The sequence below is a fragment of the Neomonachus schauinslandi genome, chromosome 1 (genome assembly GCF_002201575.2).
Source record: "Neomonachus schauinslandi chromosome 1, ASM220157v2, whole genome shotgun sequence".
Taxonomy (NCBI): Eukaryota; Metazoa; Chordata; class Mammalia; order Carnivora; family Phocidae; genus Neomonachus; species Neomonachus schauinslandi.
The window spans coordinates 197,367,868-197,393,521 of NC_058403.1; the positions used below are offsets into that span (position 1 = coordinate 197,367,868).

The window sequence follows — 25,654 nt, forward strand, 5'->3', positions numbered from 1 at the left end:
TGACTAGATCTGTCCCAGGCAAGTCCTGAGCTGCTTCCCATCTACCTGTGGCAGCCAGGACCTGGTGGAGCTCATCGCTGCCTAGTCCCCCTTCAGGTCCTGGCCCCATGAGGCAGGTGGGCAGGTAGAATCCTCTTCTGTCTCCAGCCCTTCTGCAGTCAGGTTCCCTAGGAGCCCAGGATGGAAGTGAGGGGCCTGATTCTCCTAGGAGGAGTGCTGCTGGCAGTCGGGAGCAGAGTCCCAGGACAAAGGTGGTTGAGGAGCGGGCTCTTGAGAAGTCACCCAGCATCCTAACCTTACAGTGGCCCCAGACAACCCTTGAATCACTCCTGCCCTGCCCCAGTGCCTTTCCTTCATCTCTGCTGCCACCAGTTGTCAATTAGGAAATAACTGTCAAGTGCCTTCTAGAACCCAGAGCTGGAGGTCCCAGGTCATCCTCCTACTTTGAGAGAACCTGCTAGACAGTGCAGAACCCTGACAGGCCCACCCTGGTGCTTATAGATGCAGCACACTGGGCCCAGGGAGTACCAAATCTTTGCCCTAAGTTTGAGCTCCTGGAAGATGGGGTTGATTTCTAAGCCCAGACATGGTTCTCGAAGGCTCTGGGTGTGCTGGGCACTCCTGGAAGTGATCTGGTCCCAACAGACCTTGCATACCAAGTCAGGGAATTTGATCTATACTCTGGAGGCATTTTGAGGGAGGTGCCTCAGAGGTTACTGGGAAGAGCAGTGGCTTGGTCAGCCTGAGGAATAGCACGGGGACTCTGAGTCTGGATCTCTGTGGCACCCCAGGGAGCTGTGCTATGGCAGTGCAGAGTTGGAGCGGGCTGCAGGGGACACAAGCAGGACAACAGCCCCAACAGGGCTGGGGTACCCCAAGGAGGGGTAGGTTGCCAGAGGACGACCTGCCTAGCTTTGGCCACAGTTTTGGTGAGAAATTCGGAGGTGTCCAGGACAGTGGGATGTGTGGGGCTGGAATCCTGGAAAGCCCGACTTAGAGATGTGGTGCCACCTGGCAGAGGTAGTGACCGAAGCCGGAGGAGATGTCGGGGGGAGCGTGAGAGGAAGGACAGAGCTCTGGGACCCCAGTCTTCAGGTGGAAGGTGCTGGGCTCTGGAGCTGTGCCCTAGCCTGTGTACCTGGAGCCAGGAGCCTCAGAGGGTCACACACCTGCTCATGGCCTCAGAGGGGCTCCAGTCACACTCTTGGCCACCTGTGCTTGAACCGCCCCGACAGCCTCTCCCAGCACCCTCTGAGGGACCCCCACACAGCAGGCAGCCCTTCCTTCCAGGGCCACGTCATGCTCCTGCTACCCTCTCAGCAGGGTGTCCAGTCGCCCCTACAGGCTGGACCTACCGTATGTGGCAGCTCTGCCCTCTGCCCTACAAGAGGAGGTGGGGGGCTGGCGGTCAGGGGCTGCCCCTGTAAGGAGATTGTGTCTGGTTCTCTGCTGTTCTCACCTATCAGACAGCTTTAAGGGCTGGGGGTCTTGGGATGTGGGTGAGGAGACCCTGACCTTGGAAAAAGTTCTGGGCCCCGTGGGTCACAGCACTGTATCCTATGATAGTTAGGGGGAGAGATCAGTGATAAAAGGGGCCATTCTGTGGCTTCAGCCATCTGGGCAAGAGGAAAACAGGCAGCATGGAGGGTCTTCATTGCCTCCAGCTCTGGACATACCAGAGACACCCCCCCCCCCCGCCCCGGCCCGGAAGGAGCCCAGGGGAGATGAAGTGCTGGCCCCATCTCTTCACCACTCAGCCTGTTGACCCAGGAGAGGCCTGGGGCCAGGCATGTTGGAAGGGACCGGTGGTAGTGGTGAGTGTAGACATACTTTCTGGGCTTCTCAGAATTATCTAGGACCAGCAGGAAAACAAACAAAACACAGGGCCTGCTGTTCTTGGGAACATCTCTGCCTTGGTGTCACTCCCCTATGATGAAGACACGCACATACAAAGGCTCATCTCAGGACAGCGTACGTGACCTGGAGATGCATTAAAGGGGACTGTCTACAGTCACAAAAACCAGTTGAGGGAAATGGGTGGGAAGTCAGAGGCTGCTTAAGGGGAGAGCAGGGAGACGGGTAGTTACGAAGGTGGCAGCCGCAGGTGGACCCTGAGAGCAGTGAGGAAAGGAGGGAGAGCCCATGGTGACCTCTGGGCCTGGGGGGTTTGGGGGGTGGGATGATGGGTGGAAGGGGGTCTTCAAGAAGAATAGAGTGAGGGAGGAGACTCGGGCAGGCCAGAATGAGGACGAGTAGTTAAGGGGACTTGGAGCAGGAGAGGGCCACCAGTGGGGGTGTAGGCAGGAAGGGGTTGATTCCTGAGAGATGAGCTGTCACTGTGGGTGGTCCCACCCTGCACATATGGACAACCCCTCTCCGTGCAGGCACAGCTGGATGGCATCTGCCTGGGACTGGTTTAGGGCATGGCAGGGGGTGTGGGGTACTGGGATGGACGTGTATGCGTATGCATGACAGATTCTCTCCTCCTGGGCTTCCCCTTCCCAAGGTGGGGCTGGTGGTGGTGGTGGGCATTTTTCAGATGCAGTCCAGTGGTGCCTTGGTTCGCTTGGGATGAGCCCAGAGCCCCTCATTTGCTGGGGGCTGCTCCAGCTGTCAAGGGGATTGGGGTGGGGCACAAGAGAGCCAACAGACAGGGATAGCTGAATCACAGGAGTGGCCGGCGGGATTCGTGGCCTGAAGGCTTGTCTGGGCACCCCCATAGCGTGGGGGGTGAGTCATCTCCAGCTGCAGCACCCCCCACCACCATCCCGCTGTCTCCTCCACCCGCAGGAACCTATCTGAATTCCAGCCTCCAGCAGTCAGGACACTAGTCACTCTGACCTTAAAGCAGGCACAACTTCTGACCCTGGACAGGGTTCGAGGGGTCTGCCTCAGCATCGGTCAAGAACCTTCTGGGGGGAGTCCCGGAAGCCACAGGAGGTGGGGGGCTTTACGCTTTAGTGGAGTCAAATCATCTGTCCCGGCAGGGGTGGTGGGGGTGGCGGCCTTTGGGACGCTGGGTGGGGGGCGGGCCGCCTGGGACCCCGCCCGCAGCTCCGCCCCCGGGATCAGGGACTTTTCTCGGCTGTGGCGGCGGGACTGCGGCAACGGCTGGCGGCGGGAGCCGGTGGACGGGCAGGCAAGACCGGGACTGGGGGTGGGGGTGCGCTGGGCTTGGACCGCCACAGCTACGGGGGCCGAGGGACAGAGACGGGGGGCCTGGCTGACCGTCTCCCCCACCCAGGATGAGGCTGCCGCTCCTGGTGGCCGCGCTCTGCGCCGGGATCCTGGCAGGGGCGCTCCGCGTGCGGGCCCAGCACAGGGAGAGAGGTGGGCACCGCCGGGAAGGACTTCATCCAGGGCGCTGCACCCTGTCACCTGCGGCCTTCATCTGGGACCCCCCCCAACTCCACGACCCCGCCTGCATCCTTGCTAACTCTCCCCGGACTCCCCAAACCCTCTGCCACCCCTGCTGGGTCTCCCAAACTAAATCCTATCCCATTGGGTCCCAAACTCTGGCTCCCCACATGCGCGCTGCGTCACCTACTCTTTGTCATTCCACTGTGGCCCCCTGAGGCCAACCTCAGTCCCAGATCCACACCCACGTAGGTGGCTCTCCCTTGCCTGCACACACCAATCCTCCGCGGAGAGTCTGCCCCGGGTCCCTCTGTCCCTCCCTCCGAGGTTCCCAGGCCCAAGCCGGCCTGGGCCGGTTTGCTTAGCCACCGAGGCCTACTCCATCCTCCCCAGCCCCTAGTGCCAAGGGACCACAGTGCACGGAGGGGTGGGTGGGCTCCAAGAAGAGAGCCTGATGGCTCCTCCCTGCCCCAGTGACCTGCACACGCCTTTACGCTGCTGACATCGTGTTCCTACTTGACGGCTCCTCGTCCATCGGCCGTGGCAACTTCCGCGAAGTTCGAGGTTTCCTGGAGGGACTGGTGCTTCCCTTCTCCGGGGCAGCCAGTGCACAGGGCGTGCGCTTCGCTGCCGTGCAGTACAGTGACGACCCCCGGTGAGTGGGGGCCCCCGGAGCTGGGGATCCATAGCTCTCACCAGGATTCTTCCCCCACGGAAACAGGGAGTCCAGAAACCCCTAGGCCAGGCTTTGGGGAACCCAGACCCCTCTCCCCTGAGCCAGGACCTCCTCTGGAGACAGAGGGAGGGGTCTCCCGGGTAGAGTCCTCGCACCTGAGACACCTCCAGGCTGGTGTCCTGTCAAAGACACCAGTGTGTTTTCTGATCTGGAGATGGAGAGCCCAGGGGCCTCAGATGCCCCCTGCCTACCGGACTTTCCATGTTTCAGCTTCCTGATGCCTTCAGCCTCTCCCCTCCCACAGGGCCTCCCTGCCTGGCCAACGGCCACCTCCCTACAACCAGACCCTTCCTCCCAGAATTACTTAATTAACCAGACATCCTGCTCCCAGAGGCAGGGAGCCCCAAGGGCTGTAGCCACAGGCAGGGTGCAGAGGGGTACCAGAGAAGTTTGTTAACAGCTTCAGACGTTGGAGGACAGGGGGAGTCACAGAACAAAGAGGACCCTCAAGGGGACCCGATATTCACAAATCTCACCCCAGAGGCCTCCTAGAAGCCAGGGCCAGAAGAGGTCCTGGCCCCTAGCCTGTTGCCACCTTCCCTCCCCTGCACAGGACAGAGTTTGGCCTCGATGCCCTTGGCTCAGGGGGTGATGTGATCCGAGCCATCCGTGAGCTCAGCTACAAGGGGGGCAACACGCGCACAGGGGCTGCGATTCTCCACGTGGCTGACCACGTCTTCCTGCCCCAGCTGGCCCGACCCGGTGTCCCCAAGGTGATCTCTCACCCTACCATGCCCCCCAAGTTAGCTGTCTGAGGCACACTGATTTACCCCCTGCGCCTGCCCCAGGTCTGCATCCTCATCACAGATGGGAAGTCCCAGGACCTGGTAGACACAGCTGCCCAGCGGCTGAAGGGGCAGGGGGTCAAGCTGTTTGCTGTGGGTGAGTTCCAAGCTGCAGTGACACGTGGGCTGCGGCGGGGGCCAGTCAGAGGGCACGTGAGCCCCTGAACTCTGACTGGGCATCACCTCAGGGATCAAGAATGCCGACCCCGAGGAGCTGAAGCGAGTTGCCTCACAGCCTAGCAGTGATTTCTTCTTCTTCGTCAACGACTTCAGTATCTTGAGGACGCTGCTGCCCCTTGTTTCCCGGAGAGTGTGCACAACTGCGGGTGGCGTGCCCGTGGCCCTGCCCAGTGAGTGCCTGCCCACACTTGTGCCCTGACCTGGACCTCTGTCCCCGTCCCCCACCTGGGAGTGCTGATGCCATCCCACGTGCTCCCGACACCAAGCTGGGGGTACCGTCCTCTGATCCTGCCCTCGAGGTGCTGACCCTACCCCATGGGCTCCTGACCCTCGACCCCAGTGCTACGCTTTAAGTCTGACCCCTGATCCTCCTGCCTGATTGCCTGACTCCCTGCCCTTCCCAGCTGATGACTTGACCTCTGGTCCCCGAGACCTGGTGCTGTCTGAAGCAGGCAGTCAGTCCTTGAGAGTACAGTGGACCGCGGCCAGTGGCCCTGTGACTGGCTATAAGGTCCAGTACACTCCTCTGACAGGACTGGGACAGCCGCTGCCAAGCGAGCGGCGGGAGGTAAGGATGTCAGGGGTGGCAGGTGGAGGGCTGGGGATTTGGCTGGGCAAGGTAAAGTGACCTCTGACCCTGGGCAGGTGAGCATCCCCGCTGGTGAGACCAGCACGCAGCTGCAGGGTCTCCGGCCACTGACCGAGTACCAGGTGACTGTGGTAGCCCTCTACGCCAATAGCATCGGGGAGGCCGTGAGCGGGACAGCCCGGACCAGTGAGCAATTCTGCTAACCTCTGACCCCGCCCACCTAACGCCCCAGTAACTGCCCCCCCAGCCTGACTCCGCTAATCCCTGGTGCACCTTCCCCCAGCTGCCCTGGAGGGGCCGGAGCTGACCATCCAGAATACCACGACGCACAGCCTCTTGGTGGCTTGGCGGAGTGTGCCGGGTGCCACTGGCTACCATGTGACGTGGCGGGCCCTCAGTGGTGAGTGAGGGGGATCCCTGCACCTCAGACAGGATCGTAGGGTTCTGAGTCTGCAAGGCACACTGACCCCCACCCCCGTGCCCCCCGTGCAGGTGGTGTCACACAGCAGCAGGAGCTGGGCCCTGGGCAGGGGTCAGTGTTGCTGCGTGACCTGGAGCCTGGCACGGACTACGAGGTGACTGTGAGCAGCCTGCTCGGCCGGAGCGTTGGGGCGGCCACCTCCCTGACGGCCCGCACTGGTGAGAAGGCCGGGGGCTTTCTTCGGGTGGGGTGGGCAGGCAGGCAGGTCACTGAGGCCACTGATGTCCCGTGTGCCCTGGGCAGACGCCTCTGTGGAACAGACCCTGCGCCCGGTCATCCTGGGCCCCACGTCCATTCTCATTTCCTGGAACTTGGTGCCTGAGGCCCGTGGCTACCGGCTGGAATGGCGGCGTGAGAGCGGTCAGTGCAGGGGAGAGGGGTGGGCAGGCAGGGTCGGGCTTGGCTTCAGCTGGCCTGACCCTGTCATCTGGCAGGCTTGGGGGCACCACAGAGGGTGGTGCTGCCCTCTGATGTGACCCGCTACCAGTTGGATGGGCTGCAACCGGGCACTGAGTACCGCCTCACGCTCTACACGCTGCTGGAGGGCCACGAGGTGGCCACACCTGCCACCGTGGTGCCCACTGGTAAGGGCTCTGTGGGCCTGGCCCTGCGATGGGGGAAGGGACGGGGCGGGGGGCCCGGGCAGCCTTTCATGCCGCGCTCTCCAACAGGGCCAGAGCTGCCTGTGGGCCCTGTGACGGACCTGCAGGCAACCGAGCTGCCTGGGCAGCGGGTGCGAGTGTCCTGGAGCCCAGTTCCCGGTGCCACTGAGTACCGCATCACTGTGCGCAGTACCCAGGGTGAGTACCACCACACCCACACACACATTAAAGATCCAGCTCTTGGGGTCTGAATGCACCTTCACCCCATCTCTCTCCACTCCTGGGTTTCTTTTCTTTCTTTTTTTTTTTTTTTTTAAGATTTTATTTATTTATTTGAGAGAGAGAATGAGAGACAGAGAGCACGAGAGGGAAGAGGGTCAGAGGGAGAAGCAGACCCCCTGCTGAGCAGGGAGCCCGATGCGGGACTCGATCCCGGGACTCCAGGATCATGACCTGAGCCGAAGGCAGTCGCTTAACCAACTGAGCCACCCAGGCGCCCACCACTCCTGGGTTTCTACAGCCTCCTCCTGTCTCCTTGTCCATCTATCCCCCGAGCTGGCAACTGAGTCCAGATCTGTCACAGAGGCTGTCTGCTCCTGGCCCTGCCTCAGCCCATCTTCTCACCCGGGTCTGTCTCCGCTCACTGCCCCACATCCCTGGCTGCAGCTTTCGCCCTTCTCCACAAGCACAAGCTCAGTCCCTGCCCTTCGGTGACCCTAGCTGGAACCACTATCCACGCTGATCTCGCAGCCCCTGTCCCCACCCAATACTGGCCCCTGTCACCCCATGTCACTGTCTATTGATGACCTGTCAATTCCTATCGCTGTCCACTGACTTCTGTCGTCCTACATTCCACATCCCTCTCCATGGACCCCTATCATCTTGGGTCTTCATTCATCACTGGTCCATTATCCTGTGTCACCGTCCATCACTGACCACCATCATCCCACATCCCTATGTCTCACTGACCCCTGCCCACCTACCCTGCCTTCTCTCTTAGGGGTTGAACGGACCCTGGTGCTTCCTGGAAGTCAGACAGCCTTTGACTTGGATGATGTCCGGGCTGGGCTAAGCTACACTGTGCGGGTGTCTGCTCGAGTGGGCACCCGCGAGGGTGGCGCCAGCATCCTCTCGGTCCGCCGGGGTGAGCACTGCAGGAGGGCTGTGGGGGGACAGTTGCCTGGCTCACTCCAGTCCTGGTTTTGACCTCTGACCTCTATCCTTAACCCCCAGAACTGGAAACCCCACTTGCCATCCCCGGGCTACGAGTCGTGGCAGCAGATGCAACACGAGTGAGGGTGGCCTGGGGACCTGTTCCTGGAGCCAGTGGATTTCGGATTAGCTGGAGGACAGACAGTGGTCGGTGTGGGGTGTATGGGAGGGTTGAGAAGAACAACTGGGGTATAGGGGATTGGGGGGGCAGGCAAGAGCCATGTCAACATTTCCCTCTGACCCTAGGACCAGAGTCCAGCCAGACATTGCCCCCAGAATCCACTGCCACAGATATCACGGGGCTACGGCCTGGAACCTCCTACCAAGTGGCCGTGTCAGCACTGCGAGGAAGAGAGGAGGGTCCCCCTGTGGTCATCGTGGCTCAAACTGGTCAGGGCCTGACCCAGCCCCTTGGCTATCTATCTCCAGTGCCCCTTTGGACCCCCGTGCCTCCCGTCTCAGACCCTTGCTTCGCCCCAGAACAGTCACAGTCTCCCTCTTCAATTCCCGCTGCCTTCTCCCTCAGAGTCCTGCTTTCCCCTTTGGCCTCCCTTGCCTCCTTTTAAGCCCCTACCTTCTTCAGATTCCTCTGCCTCTCCTCAAAGATCCCACTCTCTTTGCCCTCAGATTTCCACCACCTCATCTCTCAGGCTCCCGCTGCCTTTTCTGCTCTACCTGACTCTCCTCATACCTCTATCAGAACCCTATTATCTTCTCTGTCAGATCCTCTTCTCTCTCAGATTCCTATCACCTGCCTCCCTCAGACTGCAACTATCTCCTCTGTCAGAACCCCCGCTTCTTCCCCCATCTGGCCCATTCACTACCTCCCCCATCAGATCCCTGTCTCCTTCTAGACTCCCATAGCCTTCTATTAGATGGTCCCCCAATCCTCCCCCGTCAGACCCTCCACTACCTCCTCCATTAGACTCTCCATTGCCTCTCCCTGCAGACCCACTGGGCCCAGTGAGGACTGTCCATGTGACGCAGACCAGCAGCTCATCTGTCATCATCGCCTGGAACAGGGTTCCTGGTGCCACAGGATACAGGATCTCCTGGCACTCAGGCCATGGTGGGGACCAGGGGTTTTGGAGGGGACCGGAGGTTTTGGAGGGTCGTGGGAGGCAGGTCTGGGTGGAATGGGGGCTGGGGGGTTATTAGGGGTCCAGGTGGGGCACTGCGGGACAGAATCCAGCTAGCCCTGGAGCTGCCTCCATTCCCCCTCCCAGGTCCAGAGAAATCCCAGTTGGTTTCCGGAGAGGCCACAGTGGCTGAGCTGGATGGGCTGGAGCCAGATACTGAGTACACGGTGCATGTGTGGGCGCATGTGGCTGGTGTGGATGGGACCCCTGCTTCTGTGGTTGTGAGGACAGGTGAGTGGACAATGGCCAGCTGGCAACCGCATCTCATTGGCTACCCCACCCCTCTTTGTATTCCTGACTGCTTCAGCTGCCCGCTCCATCACTGCTCAGCGACTTCTCCACATTGACTAAGTGTCCACCCTCAGCGACCTCCTGGCCGCTCCACACTGCCCACTCTGGGGCACTGACCTCCTCCCTCTCAGAGGTTGCCTGCACTGACCTGTCCATACTAACCTCACACTGACCTTCAGATGACCATGTTTGCACTGCCACCCTGTTCTCTACCAGCCATCCAGTGGCCCCTGACCCTTTACCCTGCCTCTGCCCCCAGACCCTGCGCCCGTGGGCAGTGTGTCGAAGCTGCAGATCCTCAATGCTTCCAGTGATGTTCTGCGGGTCACCTGGGTGGGGGTCACTGGAGCCACAGCCTACAGACTGGCCTGGGGCCGCAGCGAGGGTATGTTTCCCTGACCCGCCCTTGTCCCTCCTGGCTGGGATTGCCCTCTCTGGTGCGCCACCCCCACCCCGACTGTTGCCCCGTGTTTGCCTGCCCAGGTGGCCCCACGAGACAGCAGGTGCTCCCGGGAAACACGGACTCCGCAGAAATACGGGGCCTCGAAGGCGGTGTCAGCTACTCGGTGCGAGTGACTGCACTGGTCGGGGACCGTGAGGGCGCGCCGGTCTCCATTGTCGTCACTACGCGTAGGCGGAGCTCGGGCTGGGGCTAGCCTTGGATTGGTGGCTTGGAGGGTTTGGGGGCGGGTTTTGTGCACGGCAGGCTACGAGGGGGAAGGAGGGATGAAGCCTGGGATAGGCAGAGGAGTCAGTTGGGGCGGTGCGAGTTCCAGGGTTGGTCTGGGATTGGCTCAGGAGCCAGTGGGGGCGGAGCCTCTCTGAAGCCTGGGTTTTCTCTGCAGCGCCTGAGGCTCCGCCAGCACTGGAGACCCTTCGCGTCGTGCAGCGAGGGGAGCACTCGCTGAGGTTGCGCTGGCAGCCGGTGCCCGGGACACAGGGCTTCCGTCTGCGTTGGCGACCCGAGGGTGAGAGCTGTCCCCCGGTTGCGGGGGCGGGCTCAGGGACCAGCGGGGGCGGGGCTGGGGGCGGGGTTGGCTAGATAGGCGAGGTCAGTGAGTGGGCGGGGTCTGTCAGTTGTGGGGGTGGTTTGCTGGATCAGTGACAGTGTGCGGGATCAGTTATCCAGGTGGGATCAATCAGGGTCAGTCGTGCAGGGTCAGTAAGGGAACAGGGTCAGCGAGAATGGGGAAGATCAATTAGGAGGGTGGATCTGGTCAGCAGGGTCAGTCAGTGAGGTAGGCAAGTTCATTAATGCTGCTCTGTAGCACCCTCCCACGTGTCTTGCGTCCCACTCTCATGCCTGCCGCAGGTGGCCAGGAACAGTCCCGGGTCCTGGGGCCCGATCTCAGCAGCTATGAACTGGATGGGCTAGAACCAGCCACCCTATACCGCATATGGCTGAGCGTTTTGGGGTCAGCTGGAGAAGGGCCCCCCACAGAAGTGACTGCACGCACTGGTGAGCCCAGAGAGTCCACTCTTCCCTGGTGTGAGCTTCCTCCCCACTGATGACCCACCCTGGTTTCCTGCACCCCATGACCCTTAGTGACTCCTCCTGTAGACCACCTACCACTCTTGCCCCTGGGGTGACCCCAGCATGATCTCACATGACACTTCTTTCACTAAGATGGTCCTACCCCAGAACCGCCTCAGATGATCTCTCCCCTCTGGGTTCTCAGGATGTAGACTCTGATCCCTGGTGTTTGATTCCTTCTTCAGAGTCACCCCGTGTCCCAAGCACTGAACTGCGTGTGGTGGACACTTCAATTGACTCAGTGACTCTGGCCTGGACTCCCGTGTCTGGAGCATCCAGCTACATCCTGTCCTGGCGACCACTCAGACGGCCTGGCCAAGGTGAAGGGGAGGCCAGGGTTGGGGTGGGCTGGCAGTTGGGGCTCCATGGAAGGCCTCCTGTTTAACCAGGTTTTATCCTCTGCAGACATCCCTGGGGCCTCACAGACACTTCCAGGGATCTCAAGCTCCCAGCAGGTGACAGGGCTAGAGCCTGGCATCTCCTACACCTTCTCGCTGATACCCATCCGGGAGGGTGTACGGGGTCCTGAGGCCTCTGTCACACACATCCCAGGTATGATGGGCACAGTGGGAGGGGCCTAAGGGGGTAGCTAGATGGGCCAGCTGCTTCAATAACTCAGCCGCCTTCCTGCAGTGTGTCCCCATGGCCTGATGGATGTGGTGTTCCTGCTGCACACCACTCAGGACAATGCTCATCGTGCGGAGGCTGTAAAGCGAGCCCTGGAGCGTCTGGTGTCTGCACTTGGGCCTCTTGGGCCACAGGCGGTCCAGGTTTGACCCCAGAGGCAGCCAGACCCCTTCCTATCCCAGCCCTTCCCTGTCCCAGGCTTCACAGCAGCTACCATTTCCCTCCTCTACCAGTGGTCCAGGCTGTCTCCCAACCCTCCCCAGACTCCAGATCTCCCCATCTGCTGCTTGGCTCCCTATCCCACCATCACTGCTGACTCCCTAGTGTTCAGGTTTAGTCCCACACCCTTAGCTCCATATCTCTCCCCATAGGCTCTGTCATCCTTGCTTTGCCATCCTCCCCAGCTCTGTGTCTGCCCCCGCCCCCCCCCAGGTTGGCCTCCTGTCCTACAGTCATCGGCCCTCCCCACTGTTCCCGCTGGATAGCTCCTACGATCCCGGGGTCATCCTGCAGAAGATCCGCAGCATCCCCTACGTGGACCCAAGTGGGAACAACCTGGGTAAGGAACTGCATTGGACATGCACTCTTGGGGCTTCCCTGCAGGGAACTGGTTGCCCCTGGGTTCTGACATGTTTTTTCTCCCACAGGCACCGCTGTGGTTACTGCTCACAGACACCTGTTAGCACCGGATGCTCCCGGGCGCCGCCAGCATGTACCAGGGATAATGGTTTTGCTAGTAGATGAGCCCTTGAGAGGTGACATCTTCAGCCCTATCCGTGAGGCCCAGGCTGCTGGTGAGGAGAAGGGCTGGTGGGGATGGGGCCTGGGAATCGGGCTGGCTCCAGCAGGGTTGTCATGCAGACTGCCGGACCCCTCCTTAGGGCTCAAAGTGATGATATTGGGCCAGGCCGGAGCTGACCCAGAACAGTTGCGTCGCTTGGTGCCAGGCATGGACCCTGTCCAGACTTTCTTTGCTGTGGATGATGGTCCAAGCTTAGAGCGGGCAGTCAGTGGTTTGGCAACATCCCTGTGCCGGATAGGCTCGGCCACCCAGGTTTGCAAGGGGTCTCTAGGGGAGGGGTAGCTGGCAGGGGAGAGGGGGTCTGGGGACTCTTGGTAGAAGAGCCTAGCCTCAAGGAGACCTTATGTCCACAGCCACAGCCAGAGCCTTGCACGGTGCATTGTCCAAAGGTAAATGTCCAGGGTTGAGAGGGTGGGCGAGGGCCACACCTGGCGCTGGCCACTCTGACCCTCATTCGACGTTATCTTTCCCCAGGGCCAGAAGGGGGAACCTGGAGAGATGGTAAGTGGCCCTAGTTGGCGGCAGAGAATGGTTGGGGGTCAGTGGGGCTGGGGGGCGCTAGTGGGACAGGGCTCACTGATCACCCTTCCTAGGGCCTGAGAGGACAAGCTGGGCCTCCTGGCCCCCCTGGCCTTCCGGTGAGTGCCTCCCCACACCTGTCCTCTGCTTCTGGACTGGTGCACGGCCTCCTCACCTGCTTTTCTCCTCTCAGGGCAGGATTGGTGTTCCTGGCCCCCAGGGGCCCCCAGGAAGTACCGTTGCCAAGGGCGAAAGGGTGAGTGGAGACCATTGAGCTTCCCCTAAGACACTCCTGCAAGTGTCCCCAGGGTTTTTAGAAGACAGAAAGAAAGAACAGGGGCAGAACCACAGGGTATTCCCAGAAGCCTAAATGGACATTATAAACCACATCAGTGACTTTGGGAAAGGACCTAAAGCAGAGCAGCCAGGGGAGTTTTGAGATTCCGCCAGAGAACCTGGGAGTAAGTTCTGAATCCCAGAGGCAGAGAAGGGCCTCTGCCTCATCACTGCCCTTGTGCCCAGGATGAGGCCCCGTTTAGCTCAGAAGGGCTCCTTCTCTGCCCCACTGCCCCACCCCAGCGACACTCAGGGGCCTGTGGGGTCTGGGCTCCTCCAGCAAACCAGGGGCATGGAGGGAGGGTCCCTTCCTGCCCTGACCTCTTTGCCTCGTTAGGGCTTCCCCGGGGCAGATGGGCCTCCAGGCAGCCCTGGCCACCCTGGGACTCCTGGAAGCCCTGGCTCAAAGGTAAGCAAGCCTTGCCCTTGCAGGTCACATGCTGGGACTCTTTGCTTGCGTGGGTGGGTGGGTGGTCTGACTGTCCTGACGGCTTCCATTAACAGGGCTCCCCAGGGTGGCCTGGTCCTCGTGGAGAAACAGTAAGTTGCTTTCCCTTCTTTGCTCATCCAGTGTCTTCCCAGAGTTCTTTCTGCGGGGCGGGGGCCTGCTGGGGTGGGGCAGCAAAGATGCGCTTGTGCCCAAGCATGACCCTTTGCTCCATTTTGCCCTCAGGGAGAGCGAGGACCTCGAGGCCCAAAGGGGGAGCCGGTAGGTGCAGGGGGAAGGGAGGGAACCAGGATGGCCCAGGGAGGAGCAGGCTGGACACTGTGCAGGGCCTATGGCATGATAAGGAATAGCTGAGGCCCCTCTAGGGGCTTCTCCCACCTCAAGGCTCCCATACCCTGAATCCTGTCCACTGCTTTCTGTCCTGTAGGGAGAGCCTGGACGAGTCATTGGAGGCGAGGGCCCGGGGCTTCCTGGGCAGAAAGGGGACCCTGGACCTCCTGTAAGTTCCAGAACATGTGGGGGCAAGTGATGTGTGGTGGGGGGCCAGCGGGAGGCAGGGTGGGAGTAGGGGTCTGTGGGGTATACTTTATACTTTGTCTCTTCCATCAGGGCCTCCCTGGATCCCGTGGCCCACTGGGGGACCCAGGACCCCGTGGTCCCCCAGGACTTCCTGGAACGGCCGTGAAGGTGACAACATGACCCCCATATGGTCTCATGACCTCCATGTGATCCGGTGACCTAGTGACCCCATTTGAACCCACACAACCCGTACTGGTTGCTCTGACCCCATGTGATCCCTCAGCCCCCCATGGCTCCTCAGTTCCTCCATGACCTTTGTAATCCAATTTGTCCCCCTGACCTTCATTTTTCCCATATATTGGGGAGTGGAGGTGTAGTCCAGGGTCATGGGGCCATGATCTGTCTTTCAGGGCGACAAAGGTGATCGTGGGGAGCGGGTAAGTGAGGGGCAAGGTATCCTGGGGGTGGCTTGGAATTTGATTCCCCTTGGTCATCTCCTCACCTGCTGTTCTTTCTCAGGGCCCTCCAGGACCGGGTGATGGCGGCACCGTTCCAGGGGAGCCTGGGCTGCCGGTGAGGGAGCCCTGAGGCTTTACTGGGGAACTTGGGGCCATGCTCAGGGGTGTGGATACTGGGGCTGGGGCTCTGCTGGGGCAGTGGGTGGGTGCTGGGCCTCACAGTTTGGGGCTCATGTTTTTACACACTTTCCCGTAGGGTCTTCCTGGAAGCCCTGGACCCCAAGGCCCAGTTGGCCCCTCTGGAGAGAAAGGAGAAAAGGTAGGAAGCCTGACCCCTTGGTGTCCCAGTTCTGGGGCGGGGGTGGGGGTGGGTTGGGGGCAGGGTCTTCTACTCATCTATTTCTCCTTCAGGGTGACAGTGAGGATGGAGCCCCAGGCCTCCCAGGACAACCTGGGAGCCCGGGTGAGCGGGTGAGTGTAGGGGCAAGGGTTTTGAGGGGCGGCCACAGCTCCCTCAACCTCCTACCCTCTACGCTATCCTTATGTCCAAACCCAAATCTCTGAACCCTTTCTAGGGCTTTCGAGGACCTCCTGGAGACATTGGCCCCAAAGTAAGCACCATTTTGGGGGGTCAGGTGTGGGGTGTGACACACTGGGACTGCTATAGGTTTGGGGGAGGTGGGGGGATCAGGAGATGAGGGTTCTCAACAGGTCAGAGGTTGTGGTTTCAGGGGCAGGATGGCTAGAGTTTGAGACACCTTCTCTGCGGTTTGACAGTCAAGGCACCTCTCCTATCCGTCTCCCCTTAGGGTGACAGAGGATTGAAAGGGGCTGTGGGTGAAACTGGAGAGAAGGTAAGTGCAGCCGAGGGGTCTTTTGGGGCCCCAGAGGGTCTGGGGCTGGACTCAGCTCTGACCCATCCTGTTCCATCAGGGTGAACGTGGATCCCCCGGCCCAGTGGGACCCCAGGTGAGCCCTCTGACCCCAGTGCCAGTGCCCAGCTGACTCAAATTCTGTGCCCCTTCCTGGTTTTGACTTCTCAACCTTGACTCCCCCTGCCCCTCACCTCTCCTCACATAACTCCTGCTGATGCGGGCTCTAACCCTCACCCCCTGGGACCCGCTTTTAACTTCCTGACCCTGCTGAACTGACCTTGACTTCCACTGATCTGGTCTCTGTCGGCCCGCTGAGTTCGACCCCTGCCACCTGAATCCTGACCTTTCATGCCCTCTCTCCTGCACCCTCACAGCCTCTAGACCTTGTTTGCCATGATCTCCCTGCCCCCACCCTCCCAGACCAGCATGTCTGCTCTTCTTCCCCAGGGGCTGCCTGGAGTGGCTGGGCGTCCTGGAGCTGAGGGGCCCGAAGTGAGTCTGTGACTGTGGGGGGACCGGGAGAGGGCTTTTCATGTGTTCCTCCCACTCTGGCTTCACACATTTTCCACATGCAGGGACCACCAGGACCTGCCGGCCGCCGAGGAGAGAAGGTGGGTCATTGCCTGGGGACCAGTCCCCTCCCCACTGCACCCCGTACTAGGAGGGATCGTGGCAGGTGGGACACCAGGCCCTTGGGTTCCTAGGTGGGTCTCTGACCAATCCCTGCCTCTGTCCTTTTTCCACAGGGGGAGCCTGGTCGCCCTGGGGACCCCGCAGTGGTGAGCAAAGGAAGGATGGCCTGCACTGGCCTGCCTGTAGACCAGCGTTCCAGGCTGGGACCTTGTAACCTTGAGGCCCTGAGCAGGCTAAGAGTTCTGTGACTCTCCTTATGCTATAACACATCTCCTGAGTCCTGGCTGTCACCTGTGACCCTGTGATGTCACACAGGTCATGAGCTCCGTGTAACCCCTGCCCGGTTCCCAGCCGTGACTCTGTGATCTCTGGACAGAGACTGAGCTCCGTGACTTGCAGTTTGATATTACCCCATCCCCAGTCAGCCACATAGTACTGCGGTGCCCAGGTGGGGCCAAGCATGTCTGTCCTGTTTGTTTTCAGGGACCTGATGGTGTCGGGGCCAAAGGAGAGAAGGTAATTCTGGCGAGAGTGAAAGGAGGCTGACGCAGGGTTGAGGTCAAGGTCACAGGGCCTGCTTGGAGGCCCCTGGGGGATAGAGAGTTCTGCATGATTGCTAGGTCAGGGTGGTGGCGGGGGGTGGTTCATGGAACCTGGGGCTGATGCTGATGGTTGATGGTCTTTGTCACCTCCAGGGAGATGTGGGGCCCACTGGGCCCAGAGGAGCTGCAGGAATCAAAGGGGAGCAGGTGAGTGAAGGGAAAGCGTCTAGGGGGTAGGGCAGGTGAGGGTTGTGCTCCCTGACGTCTGATTCTTCCACCACAGGGCCCACCTGGCTTGGTTCTTCCCGGAGACCCTGGCCCCAAGGGAGACCCTGGAGACCGGGTGAATAAATGTGGGATTGGGGAGTGTGATAGAAGGAGATGAGGTAGTACCTGGGAGCCCCAACTAAGTCCTGTACCCCCTTCCCACGCCCTGCAGGGTCCCATTGGCCTCACCGGCAGAGCAGGACCCCCGGTGAGTACCTGTGACCTTGAGTAACCTCGAGGTTTCTGGGATTACCACCCCCCAAGGGTGGGCTACTTGCATCCTGATCACCTCACTTCTGCCTCCTCCACAGGGTGACTCGGGGCCTCTTGGAGAGAAGGGAGACCCTGGGCGGCCTGGCACCCCAGGACCTGTCGGCCCCCGAGGACGAGAAGTAAGAAAGCTGGAGTTGGGGGGAGTCCTGGGGGACAGGGGAGTAGGGTGTTGTTGGCACCATGGGGCATCTGGGGCCCAGGGCTGACTCTCCTGTCTCACAGGGTGAAGTTGGAGAGAAAGGTGACATGGGCCCCCCGGTGAGACTCCTTCCCCGTGTGATTTCTGAGCCTCTACTCTTGAACTGGGATCCCTCTGGGCTGGGGGCTCCACCAGGTCATCCAGTCCCTTCCCCTGCCTACTGTCCAGCTGGTGCCAGGCCCTTCTCTGCCCCTTCTCCCCGAGTCAAAATTTGAGTCCAGCCTACCTGCTCAGTGTGGCTTTCTCTCCATCACCAGGGTGACCCAGGTTTGCCTGGGAAAGCTGGCGAGCGTGGCCTTCGGGTAAGCCTGGCAGGGCAAAGTAAGGGGATGCTGGAGAGTCTGGAGGGAGGCCTGGTGTGATGGAAAACTCTGGCATGGTTTGGGGGTGATGAGGAACCTGGGGCAGCATGGGGGGGCTCATGGGAAACCTGCAAAATGCTGGGAGGAGCCTGTCTCAGGCCAGCTGCTCTTCCCAGGGGGCACCTGGAGCTCGGGGGCCTGTGGGTGAGAAGGGGGACCAAGGAGATCCTGGAGAGGATGGACGAAACGTGAGTCCTAACCCCTGACCCCTAACCCCAACTTCAACCAGCCAGTTCCCAGCCCCTGCTCTTGCTGCCCCAACCCTGCAATGCTCAATCCTCACAGTCCCCTGTGACCCCTTCATCGCAACCTCCAGAGGCCACCAGGATCCCCATGAGTCCTTAGTTTGCTTCCCAAACTCCCTGAAACTGCCGCCTGTCTTGAGTGACCCTGACCCCCTGACTTTCTGCAGGGCAGCCCCGGACCATCTGGACCCAAGGGGGACCGTGGGGAGCCGGTGAGTACTGCCAGTGTCCTGGGCTCTGGAGGGATGGAGATTTCCAGTGTTTGGTCTGGTTGGTGGCCACATAAGGGGCTCGGAGGTCAAGGTGGGGAGCCACTGATGGCCACCTCCGGGCCTGACCTGCCTTCTGGGGTTTGGCATTGGGGTGCTTCTGGGAGTCTGGGAGCAGAGTTGGGCCTGGGGCAAACCTGAGCCACGCCCTGGGACCTCGGGGCTCCTATTGACCATAATCATTTCCTTTCCCAGGGTCCCCCAGGACTCCCTGGACGGCTGGTAAGGGTTGAGCTGAGTCTGGTCCTCTGTCATCTCTCTCGCCTGCCCCTGTTGGTGCTGCATGGTGTCCCTTCATCCGGTCCACTGGCTCCCATTTCCCCCATGGCCTCCTGATAGCTCCATTGATCCCATAGCCCCTCACTGGCCCCACTTCTCCTTGCGGAGCCATTCACTGACCATTCCCTTCCCTCCCCCCAGGTAGACCCGGGACTTGGAGCTGGAGAGAAGGTACCAGGGTCTGTGGGTGGAGCAGGACTCGGAGCACAGGAAGCATCCCAAGTGCCTCCATGACGGGCATGCCTGTGGCCCTCGGGCTGTTCCTTCAACGAGCTTGTCTCTGCCACAGGGAGAGCCTGGGGACCGTGGGCAGGAGGGTCCTCAAGGACCCAAGGGTGACCCGGGTCCCCCAGGAGCCTCTGGCGAGAGGGTAAGTGTGGTTGGTCCCCTGAGGAGGTGTGGGTCTGGGAAGGCCTGCTCTGATTTCTTCCTCCCCCCATCCTCAGGGTGTCAGTGGACTTCGGGGACCCCCAGGCCCTCAGGTGAGTGATACTCTTTGCCCCAGCAGCCTCAGTCCCTCTCCTACCCTCACCTTTTATCTGACCTTATTCTCTCCAGGGGGACCCAGGTGTCCGAGGCCCAGCAGGAGAGAAGGTGAGAGGGCAGGGAGGTTTTTCAGCCGTGAACCAGGCTCTTAGGTCCATCTTATCCTTTGAGGCCTCTTACCTCTCTGTTTTCCTCAGGGTGACCGGGGTCCACCCGGCCTGGATGGCCGTGGTGGGCTAGATGGGAAACCGGGAGCCCCTGGCCCCCCTGGGCCGCATGTGAGTTGTGATGGGCCCTGTGTGGTCACGCCCTCCCCTTCCCTCTTCACATGACCCCAGCCTCACCTGGGTCTTCGTGGTCTTGATGAGCCCTGGAGCCAGATGGGGTGTTTGTGTCTTCTCCCAGAACCCGCCTGGGCGGGGGGCGTTAACGCCTGGCAGGCCCTGAGCTCGCGGGAACCAGTGGTCTTGTCAGCGGGGCGTGCTCCTGACCCCGTGATCACTGCAGACTCCCTGACTCTGAGTCTCTTCTCAGGGTGCTACAGGCAAAGCTGGAGACCCAGGGAGAGATGTAAGTGAGGGGAGATGTTAGGCTCAGGGTGGCTCAGGGGTCCAGCATGAACTGCAGCCAGGTTGCCCCACCACGGCGTCAGTGGGAACAGGGGGAGTTGGTCCAGCCCGGGGCTTGGGACGCTCTCAGTCCCTGGCAGGCAGGCTTTAGCAGGGTCCAGCTTTCTGACCTTCTCTGCCTTGGGGGCCTTAGTAGGTCCCCCAAGTCCTGGAGGTTCTTCCCTGGGGAGTTTTAGCAGGGGACCTCAATGAAACCTCCAAATTTTAGGGGTCTCTACCCTCAAGGAGGATCTTAGTGGGGGTCCTCTCCAGTCCACAGGTGTGCTTCGGGGGCTCTCTCAGGGGCTCTCTCAATCCTAGCAAAGACTTTTTGCAGGGGCTTCCGGGCCTCCGAGGAGAACATGGCCCCCCTGGCCCGCCTGGCCCCCCTGGAGCCCAGGTGAGACTGAGCTTTCATGGTACCCTTTTTTTTTTTTTTTAAGTTTATTTACTTACTTATTTAAGTAATCTAAGTAATCTCTACACCCAACGTGGGGCTCGAATGCATGATCCTGAGTTCAAGAGTCGCACACTCTACCAACTGAGCCAGCCAGGCAGGCGCCCCTCACGGTAGCCTTTTGCCGCCTTACTGCCCTCACCTGGGCCCTGACTCCTGATCAATGATCTCTTCCCACAGGGAAGGCCGGGAGACGATGGGAAGCCTGGCCTGAATGGGAAAAACGTGAGTGTCCAGAGCAGACACAGGGACACGTGCTGAGAAATGCAGGCACGTGCACACAGCCCAGATGTGCAGATACACACGGGCCACACATGCAGACCCCTGCTGGGCTGTATCCACACCCACGTACCTAGCCCCGACCTACACACACGTCCACGTGCACACACACGCAGCCTCGCAGACCATGCGCCGTGCAGCCGCGCTGCCCGGTGCCCAGATGGACTGACAGCTGCCGAGATCATGCACAGCCAAGGGCGCAGGCGGAGAGCCACAGACACAGATGGAGAGGTGCAGCCGTACTGATGTGAGGCCCCATTCAGGGAAACTTGGAGACATGTTGACACGCAGATACCTCCACCCAGCCCAGATACGTGCTAAGACGCATGTGGAAGCCGGGCCACAGGTGGACTTGTGTTGAAGTATGGTGAGACACATGTCCAAGGCTCTGGCGTGTGACACATGCAGTTATGTCCACAGTCATTCATACACAGAGGGCCACACATATTGAGATAATACATGCAAGACTTGGAGGCGGATCCTGAGACATACAGATGATTCTCAAGGTACCAGGGGCACACACACTCACGTCCATCCTGTGTATACATGTATGTGGCCATATGTAGATGTGGTTGAAGATGTGCAGACAGACTGAGACAGTCTGTGAATCTTGGGGCTGACGTGAATCTTCTGCCCACAGGGAGAACCCGGCGACCCTGGAGAAGATGGAAGGAAGGTAAGGCCCCTCACTTGGAGTCTGCTCCGGCCTCAGATTAGGGCCCTGTCTAAAGTGCCCTTGTCTTCCTTAGGGAGAGAAGGGAGATTCGGGAGCCCCTGGGAGAGAAGTAAGTGCTGGAGTCCTCTGCAATCTGACCCCTGACCCCAACTCTGCGGGATACGGCTCCACTCTTTTCCGGGGTCTCAGGGTCCTGATCCTGGCTGCATCCTCCACAGGGTCACGATGGTCCCAAGGGTGAGCGTGGAGCTCCTGGTAGCCCTGGACTCCAGGGCCCCCCAGGCCTCCCGGGGCAGGTGGGCCCCTCTGGCCAGGTGAGTATCCAGGAGGGGAGTTCTAGGACTTGGGAGCAACAGGGGCCATTATGTTTCTGGGGTGCCATGATTCTGTGTGACTGTTCTGTCCTATCTCAGGGTTTTCCTGGGGTTCCGGGAAACACAGGCCCCAAGGTGAGTGTGCACATGGTGGGTCGGGGGTGTGGTGAGGGCTGAGCAGGGTTGGGGCATTTCTCCCACCTGATCATTCTTTGTTCTCAGGGTGATCGTGGGGAGACTGGACCCAAAGGGGAACAGGTGAGGTCCCCACCTTTTTCATGTGCCCAGGTGGCCGTAGCTCCCACCTCCGCACACACACTCCCCCCAGAAACTGGACCCAGCAGCTTGTCTCTCGGTGTCTCCAGGGCCTCCCTGGAGAGCGCGGCCTGAGAGGAGATCCTGGGAGCGTTGGGGTGAGTGAAGCTCAGGACCCGGTCCTTGACTCTCATCCACAGGCCTGAGGGAGCCACCTCTTTCCCCTCCCCCTTGCCATGAAGCCGCACGGGTTCTGTCCCATGTGCTCAAGTCCCCTGCCCTGCTGGGATTCCCACAGCTGACATTCGGGGAGCCGGGCAATGGGGACACACCAGGGAGGGGCTTCCAGGGCCTCAGGCCTCCTCAACCAGTGCTAAAGGGTCCTGTGGGCCAGAGGCCTGGGGAAGAGGGTATGGAGGCTTCTCTGAGGGCCGCCCCTCACCCCAGCTTTTGTCCCCAGAATGTGGAGCGGTTGCTGGAAACTATTGGCATCAAGGTAGGTTGTTTGGCGGCTGGGAGTGGGAGCAGATGGGAGCCCCGTGGGGCTAGTGGTGCCCACATGGCCGGGTGGGGGCCTGGGTGGCTGCAGGGACAGGCTCTGGTTCCCCAACCCCTCTCTATCGCTCAGACGTCCGCCCTGCGGGAGATCGTGGAGAGCTGGGAGGAGAGTTCCGGCAGCTTCCTGCCCATGCCCGACCGGCGCCGTGGCCCTAAGGGGGAGCCAGGCGAGCGGGGCCCCCCGGGCAAGGAGGTGTGTGTCTGCGGCTCGGTGGGGGCGCCCTGGGGACAGCATCATTGTGCAGCTAGCCACATTCACTCTTCTGTTCCTCCAGGGCCCCATCGGCTTTTCTGGAGAACGCGGGCTAAAGGGAGATCGTGGAGACCCTGGCCCTCAGGGGCCACCAGGCCTGGCCCTGGGAGAGAGGGGGCCCCCTGGACCTCCTGGCCTTGCTGGGGAGCCTGGAAAGCCTGGCATTCCTGGGCTCCCAGGCCGGGCTGGGGGCACGGGGGAGGCCGGAAGGCCAGGAGAGAGGGTGAGCGGGGCTAGCCAGGAGGGCTGGGGTTGCGGGCCCAGGAGGAGCTGGACCCCCTGGACATGGCCCCCATCCTGCTATTTGCATCTCAGGGAGAACGGGGAGAGAAAGGAGAACGCGGAGAACAGGTGAGCTGGGGGGGTGGGGTAGTCCTTCTGGGGTGGGACTGCCTGGGCGCTGTGCTGGGGCAGCCCTGCCATTTCCTTCTTCTCTGCAGGGAAGAGACGGCCCTCCTGGCCTCCCTGGACCTCCCGGACCCCCTGGTCGCAAGGTGATCAGCCCAGCCCTGCCCCAGGCCTGTGACTCTTGATACTAGGAGGCCACCATTAACTCAGGCCCCAGAAACTCTATGTGGTGTCTCTGACCCAAACTCCTGTGGGATATTGTGAGTGAGGAGGACCCCTCCGTGCCTCTGTGACAGACACCTCTCTCCCCTGTGACCTTGTATGTGTAGGTGGCTGTGGAAGAGCCAGATCCTGGCCTCTCTGGAGTGCAAGGACCCCCTGGATTCAAGGGCGCAAAGGTCAGTGTGTGGGATCAGTTAGGGGGCCACCTCCTGCCCTGGCACCAGGGCCCAGCTTGACATGTCATCCCTACAGGGGGAGCCAGGCAGTGACGGCGACCAAGGCCCCAAGGGAGACAGGGTGAGGCCCCCCCCCCCCACTCCCTGCACCGTGCTTCCCCCTCCTTTATGGGAGCCCACGAGGGATGGTTGTACGTGGGCACATGGCAGTGACTGGGGGCTCAGGGCATGCCCTTCTGCTTGCAGGGTGTGCCAGGCCTCAAGGGAGACCGGGGAGAGCCCGGACAGAGGGGTCTCGACGGCAGCCCAGTGAGTCTGCACCACAATGCGCACCCCCGCCTCCCAGCCCCGGGCTCTTACAGTGTGGTCTGGACAGGAGTCTGCACTGCCTGGGAGTGTCTCAGGGAGGGACGGCATGGCCTTAAATCTGTTCTCTCCAGGGCCTACCAGGAGAGCGTGGTGTGGCTGGACCCGAAGGGAAGCCGGTAGGTGGTGGCAGGCACGGCGTGGCCCAGGCTCCCGGGGACAGCCGCTCTCTGCCGTGTGCAGGCTGCTCTGGTGACAGGGGTGTTGTGCCTGAGAGCCCAGCTGTGAGTGCAGATGCCCGATCTGTGTGCGTGTGCGTGTGCGTGTGCGCGCGTATAGGCGAGGATGTATTATCCCTGAGGGGCGGGCCCTGGGTGCTGGGTGATCTATGCCTGGGCGGTGGGGGGGGGGGGGGGGGGCGGCCTACAAGTGGGCTCCCTAGACAAAGGCCTCCAGAGGGTGGGAACAGGCCCAAGTGAGGCCCAGATTGAGGCTCAGCAGCCCCCTTCTCTATCCAGGGTTTGCAAGGTCCGAGGGGGACCCCTGGCCCAGTGGTGAGTATCCTAGAATCATCCCCCGCTCCTGCCCCCAACCAACCCCATCCTACAGGGGGCAGTCCTCCCTGAGTTTCCCTGGGGGGGGTGGCACTGGCTCCCCCTCATCAGACTCTTTCTCTCTCCAACAGGGTGGCCATGGAGACCCTGGGCCACCCGGTGCCCCGGTGAGTCACGGGAGCTTACAGTCTGGTGGGGGTGGGCTGGGCATTGATCCCCACTAAGGAGCCAAGCCTTGTTTGCATGCATCCCCGAGCCTGGGCTGAAAACTCTGACCCCTGTCCCCTGCTCTTATTACCTTTTTCTAGGGTCTTGCTGGCCCCGCAGGACCCCAGGGTCCTTCTGGCCTGAAGGTGAGTATGGGTGTGTGTGGGTGCGTGGCTGAAAGGAAGAGGAGTCTCATTGGAGCCAGGTCCACACCAGGGTAACATCTGCCAGCCCCCTGGGATGCCGTCACCCTGCACTGGGGCTGAGCACCCCAGTGTCTCATCCCTGGGGCCTTTGCTTATGGACAGGGGCTGAGGAGCCTCTTGTCCTCCTGTGGGTGATGCAGTCTCTGGGTTTTCCGCAGGGGGAGCCTGGAGAGACGGGACCACCGGGCCGGGTGAGTGGCCCAGCTCATGCGTGAGAGCCATGGGAGCCAGGTGCGGTTGGCCCTGCCCTGAACTCTCTCTTCTCCCAGGGTCTGCCTGGACCCACTGGAGCCGTGGGACTTCCCGGCCCTCCTGGCCCTTCAGGCTTGGTGGTGAGTGAGGTCCCTGCAGGGACGCCTTGTCCTGCCCTCTGGGTCCCATGTTGTCCCATGTCCCCCTCATATCTGACTTGTCTCCCTCAGGGTCCTCAGGGGGCGCCAGGTTTGCCTGGACAAGTGGTGAGTCCTGGGGATCGAGGCTGGGCTCCAGGAGTCAGGAGTCCATGGGCAGGCCCTTAACAGAGCCCCTGCCTCTCAGGGGGAGACGGGAAAGCCGGGAGCCCCAGGTCGTGATGGTGCTGGTGGAAAAGATGGAGACAGAGGAGCTCCTGGCGTGCCGGTGTGTGTTTGGGGGCAGCTTGCTTTGGGCCTGGGACGGGGCCCGGTCCTGTGCCCGGAGGGTGAGGGGAGCAGGGCAGCAGGGCCGGGGAGGTGGGCAGGCTCTGAGTTCTTCACACTGCTCTGTCGCAGGGGTCACCAGGTGTGCCCGGCCCTGTTGGACCTAAAGGAGAGCCTGGACCCATGGGGGCTCCTGGACAGGTGATCCTGACCTGACCCCGACCCTCCGTGCCTCACCGTGTCTGGTGCCGGCCTCGCATCCGGGATGGCGGGGTGGGGCTGGGGAGAAGGCAGGAGGCGAGGTAGCTCACTGGGCATTCCCCACAGGCTGTGGTCGGGCCCCCTGGAGCAAAGGGAGAGAAGGTGAGTGCTGGAGGCCTGGGGGGAGGGGCCAAGTGCTGGAGGCCAAGGCATCCCACTGACCCTTGTCCCACATCAGGGAGCGCCTGGAGGCCTCGTGGGAGACCTGCTGGGAGAGCCGGTGAGTGTGGAGCCTCCGACAGCACCCATCACCCATCCTCGTGATGCTCGGCTTCCATAATACGTGACCCTGGGCTTCCATAATACGTGACG

At 61.1% G+C, this 25,654-nt stretch overlaps 1 protein-coding gene across 1 annotated transcript in view; it reads left to right on the forward strand.

The window, feature by feature from the left end:
* Window positions 1-3,095: 3,095 nt before the first annotated feature.
* The window catches only part of COL7A1 (collagen type VII alpha 1 chain), a 30,925-nt gene continuing 8,366 nt past the window's right edge, over window positions 3,096-25,654 (forward strand). Inside the window, exons 1-90 of the mRNA XM_021686941.1 lie at window positions 3,096-3,139; window positions 3,245-3,330; window positions 3,832-4,012; window positions 4,647-4,806; window positions 4,882-4,975; window positions 5,067-5,228; window positions 5,463-5,626; window positions 5,704-5,833; window positions 5,931-6,047; window positions 6,140-6,286; window positions 6,372-6,488; window positions 6,563-6,712; window positions 6,800-6,928; window positions 7,731-7,874; window positions 7,964-8,089; window positions 8,189-8,332; window positions 8,892-9,011; window positions 9,169-9,312; window positions 9,632-9,757; window positions 9,856-10,002; window positions 10,218-10,340; window positions 10,685-10,831; window positions 11,092-11,226; window positions 11,312-11,458; window positions 11,540-11,676; window positions 11,966-12,092; window positions 12,181-12,327; window positions 12,415-12,587; window positions 12,689-12,724; window positions 12,810-12,836; window positions 12,929-12,973; window positions 13,048-13,110; window positions 13,528-13,599; window positions 13,695-13,730; window positions 13,864-13,899; window positions 14,066-14,137; window positions 14,248-14,325; window positions 14,568-14,594; window positions 14,677-14,730; window positions 14,872-14,934; window positions 15,027-15,086; window positions 15,191-15,226; window positions 15,425-15,469; window positions 15,549-15,584; window positions 15,938-15,982; window positions 16,066-16,101; window positions 16,237-16,269; window positions 16,607-16,639; window positions 16,819-16,872; window positions 16,949-17,008; window positions 17,105-17,140; window positions 17,244-17,324; window positions 17,428-17,463; window positions 17,662-17,706; window positions 17,883-17,954; window positions 18,179-18,223; window positions 18,476-18,502; window positions 18,701-18,730; window positions 18,849-18,929; window positions 19,006-19,041; window positions 19,118-19,153; window positions 19,243-19,323; window positions 19,580-19,615; window positions 19,991-20,053; window positions 20,291-20,335; window positions 21,030-21,065; window positions 21,139-21,174; window positions 21,284-21,379; window positions 21,479-21,514; window positions 21,602-21,637; window positions 21,745-21,792; window positions 22,095-22,130; window positions 22,263-22,385; window positions 22,468-22,668; window positions 22,761-22,796; window positions 22,886-22,939; window positions 23,123-23,191; window positions 23,268-23,312; window positions 23,438-23,500; window positions 23,632-23,676; window positions 24,016-24,051; window positions 24,183-24,218; window positions 24,360-24,404; window positions 24,623-24,655; window positions 24,734-24,796; window positions 24,887-24,922; window positions 25,002-25,082; window positions 25,214-25,282; window positions 25,409-25,444; window positions 25,521-25,562. Coding sequence (XP_021542616.1) covers window positions 3,246-3,330; window positions 3,832-4,012; window positions 4,647-4,806; window positions 4,882-4,975; window positions 5,067-5,228; window positions 5,463-5,626; window positions 5,704-5,833; window positions 5,931-6,047; window positions 6,140-6,286; window positions 6,372-6,488; window positions 6,563-6,712; window positions 6,800-6,928; window positions 7,731-7,874; window positions 7,964-8,089; window positions 8,189-8,332; window positions 8,892-9,011; window positions 9,169-9,312; window positions 9,632-9,757; window positions 9,856-10,002; window positions 10,218-10,340; window positions 10,685-10,831; window positions 11,092-11,226; window positions 11,312-11,458; window positions 11,540-11,676; window positions 11,966-12,092; window positions 12,181-12,327; window positions 12,415-12,587; window positions 12,689-12,724; window positions 12,810-12,836; window positions 12,929-12,973; window positions 13,048-13,110; window positions 13,528-13,599; window positions 13,695-13,730; window positions 13,864-13,899; window positions 14,066-14,137; window positions 14,248-14,325; window positions 14,568-14,594; window positions 14,677-14,730; window positions 14,872-14,934; window positions 15,027-15,086; window positions 15,191-15,226; window positions 15,425-15,469; window positions 15,549-15,584; window positions 15,938-15,982; window positions 16,066-16,101; window positions 16,237-16,269; window positions 16,607-16,639; window positions 16,819-16,872; window positions 16,949-17,008; window positions 17,105-17,140; window positions 17,244-17,324; window positions 17,428-17,463; window positions 17,662-17,706; window positions 17,883-17,954; window positions 18,179-18,223; window positions 18,476-18,502; window positions 18,701-18,730; window positions 18,849-18,929; window positions 19,006-19,041; window positions 19,118-19,153; window positions 19,243-19,323; window positions 19,580-19,615; window positions 19,991-20,053; window positions 20,291-20,335; window positions 21,030-21,065; window positions 21,139-21,174; window positions 21,284-21,379; window positions 21,479-21,514; window positions 21,602-21,637; window positions 21,745-21,792; window positions 22,095-22,130; window positions 22,263-22,385; window positions 22,468-22,668; window positions 22,761-22,796; window positions 22,886-22,939; window positions 23,123-23,191; window positions 23,268-23,312; window positions 23,438-23,500; window positions 23,632-23,676; window positions 24,016-24,051; window positions 24,183-24,218; window positions 24,360-24,404; window positions 24,623-24,655; window positions 24,734-24,796; window positions 24,887-24,922; window positions 25,002-25,082; window positions 25,214-25,282; window positions 25,409-25,444; window positions 25,521-25,562 — 6,957 coding nt within the window. The 5' untranslated portion in view covers window positions 3,096-3,139; window position 3,245. The remainder of the gene's footprint in view (window positions 3,140-3,244; window positions 3,331-3,831; window positions 4,013-4,646; window positions 4,807-4,881; window positions 4,976-5,066; window positions 5,229-5,462; window positions 5,627-5,703; window positions 5,834-5,930; window positions 6,048-6,139; window positions 6,287-6,371; window positions 6,489-6,562; window positions 6,713-6,799; window positions 6,929-7,730; window positions 7,875-7,963; window positions 8,090-8,188; window positions 8,333-8,891; window positions 9,012-9,168; window positions 9,313-9,631; window positions 9,758-9,855; window positions 10,003-10,217; window positions 10,341-10,684; window positions 10,832-11,091; window positions 11,227-11,311; window positions 11,459-11,539; window positions 11,677-11,965; window positions 12,093-12,180; window positions 12,328-12,414; window positions 12,588-12,688; window positions 12,725-12,809; window positions 12,837-12,928; window positions 12,974-13,047; window positions 13,111-13,527; window positions 13,600-13,694; window positions 13,731-13,863; window positions 13,900-14,065; window positions 14,138-14,247; window positions 14,326-14,567; window positions 14,595-14,676; window positions 14,731-14,871; window positions 14,935-15,026; window positions 15,087-15,190; window positions 15,227-15,424; window positions 15,470-15,548; window positions 15,585-15,937; window positions 15,983-16,065; window positions 16,102-16,236; window positions 16,270-16,606; window positions 16,640-16,818; window positions 16,873-16,948; window positions 17,009-17,104; window positions 17,141-17,243; window positions 17,325-17,427; window positions 17,464-17,661; window positions 17,707-17,882; window positions 17,955-18,178; window positions 18,224-18,475; window positions 18,503-18,700; window positions 18,731-18,848; window positions 18,930-19,005; window positions 19,042-19,117; window positions 19,154-19,242; window positions 19,324-19,579; window positions 19,616-19,990; window positions 20,054-20,290; window positions 20,336-21,029; window positions 21,066-21,138; window positions 21,175-21,283; window positions 21,380-21,478; window positions 21,515-21,601; window positions 21,638-21,744; window positions 21,793-22,094; window positions 22,131-22,262; window positions 22,386-22,467; window positions 22,669-22,760; window positions 22,797-22,885; window positions 22,940-23,122; window positions 23,192-23,267; window positions 23,313-23,437; window positions 23,501-23,631; window positions 23,677-24,015; window positions 24,052-24,182; window positions 24,219-24,359; window positions 24,405-24,622; window positions 24,656-24,733; window positions 24,797-24,886; window positions 24,923-25,001; window positions 25,083-25,213; window positions 25,283-25,408; window positions 25,445-25,520; window positions 25,563-25,654) is intronic.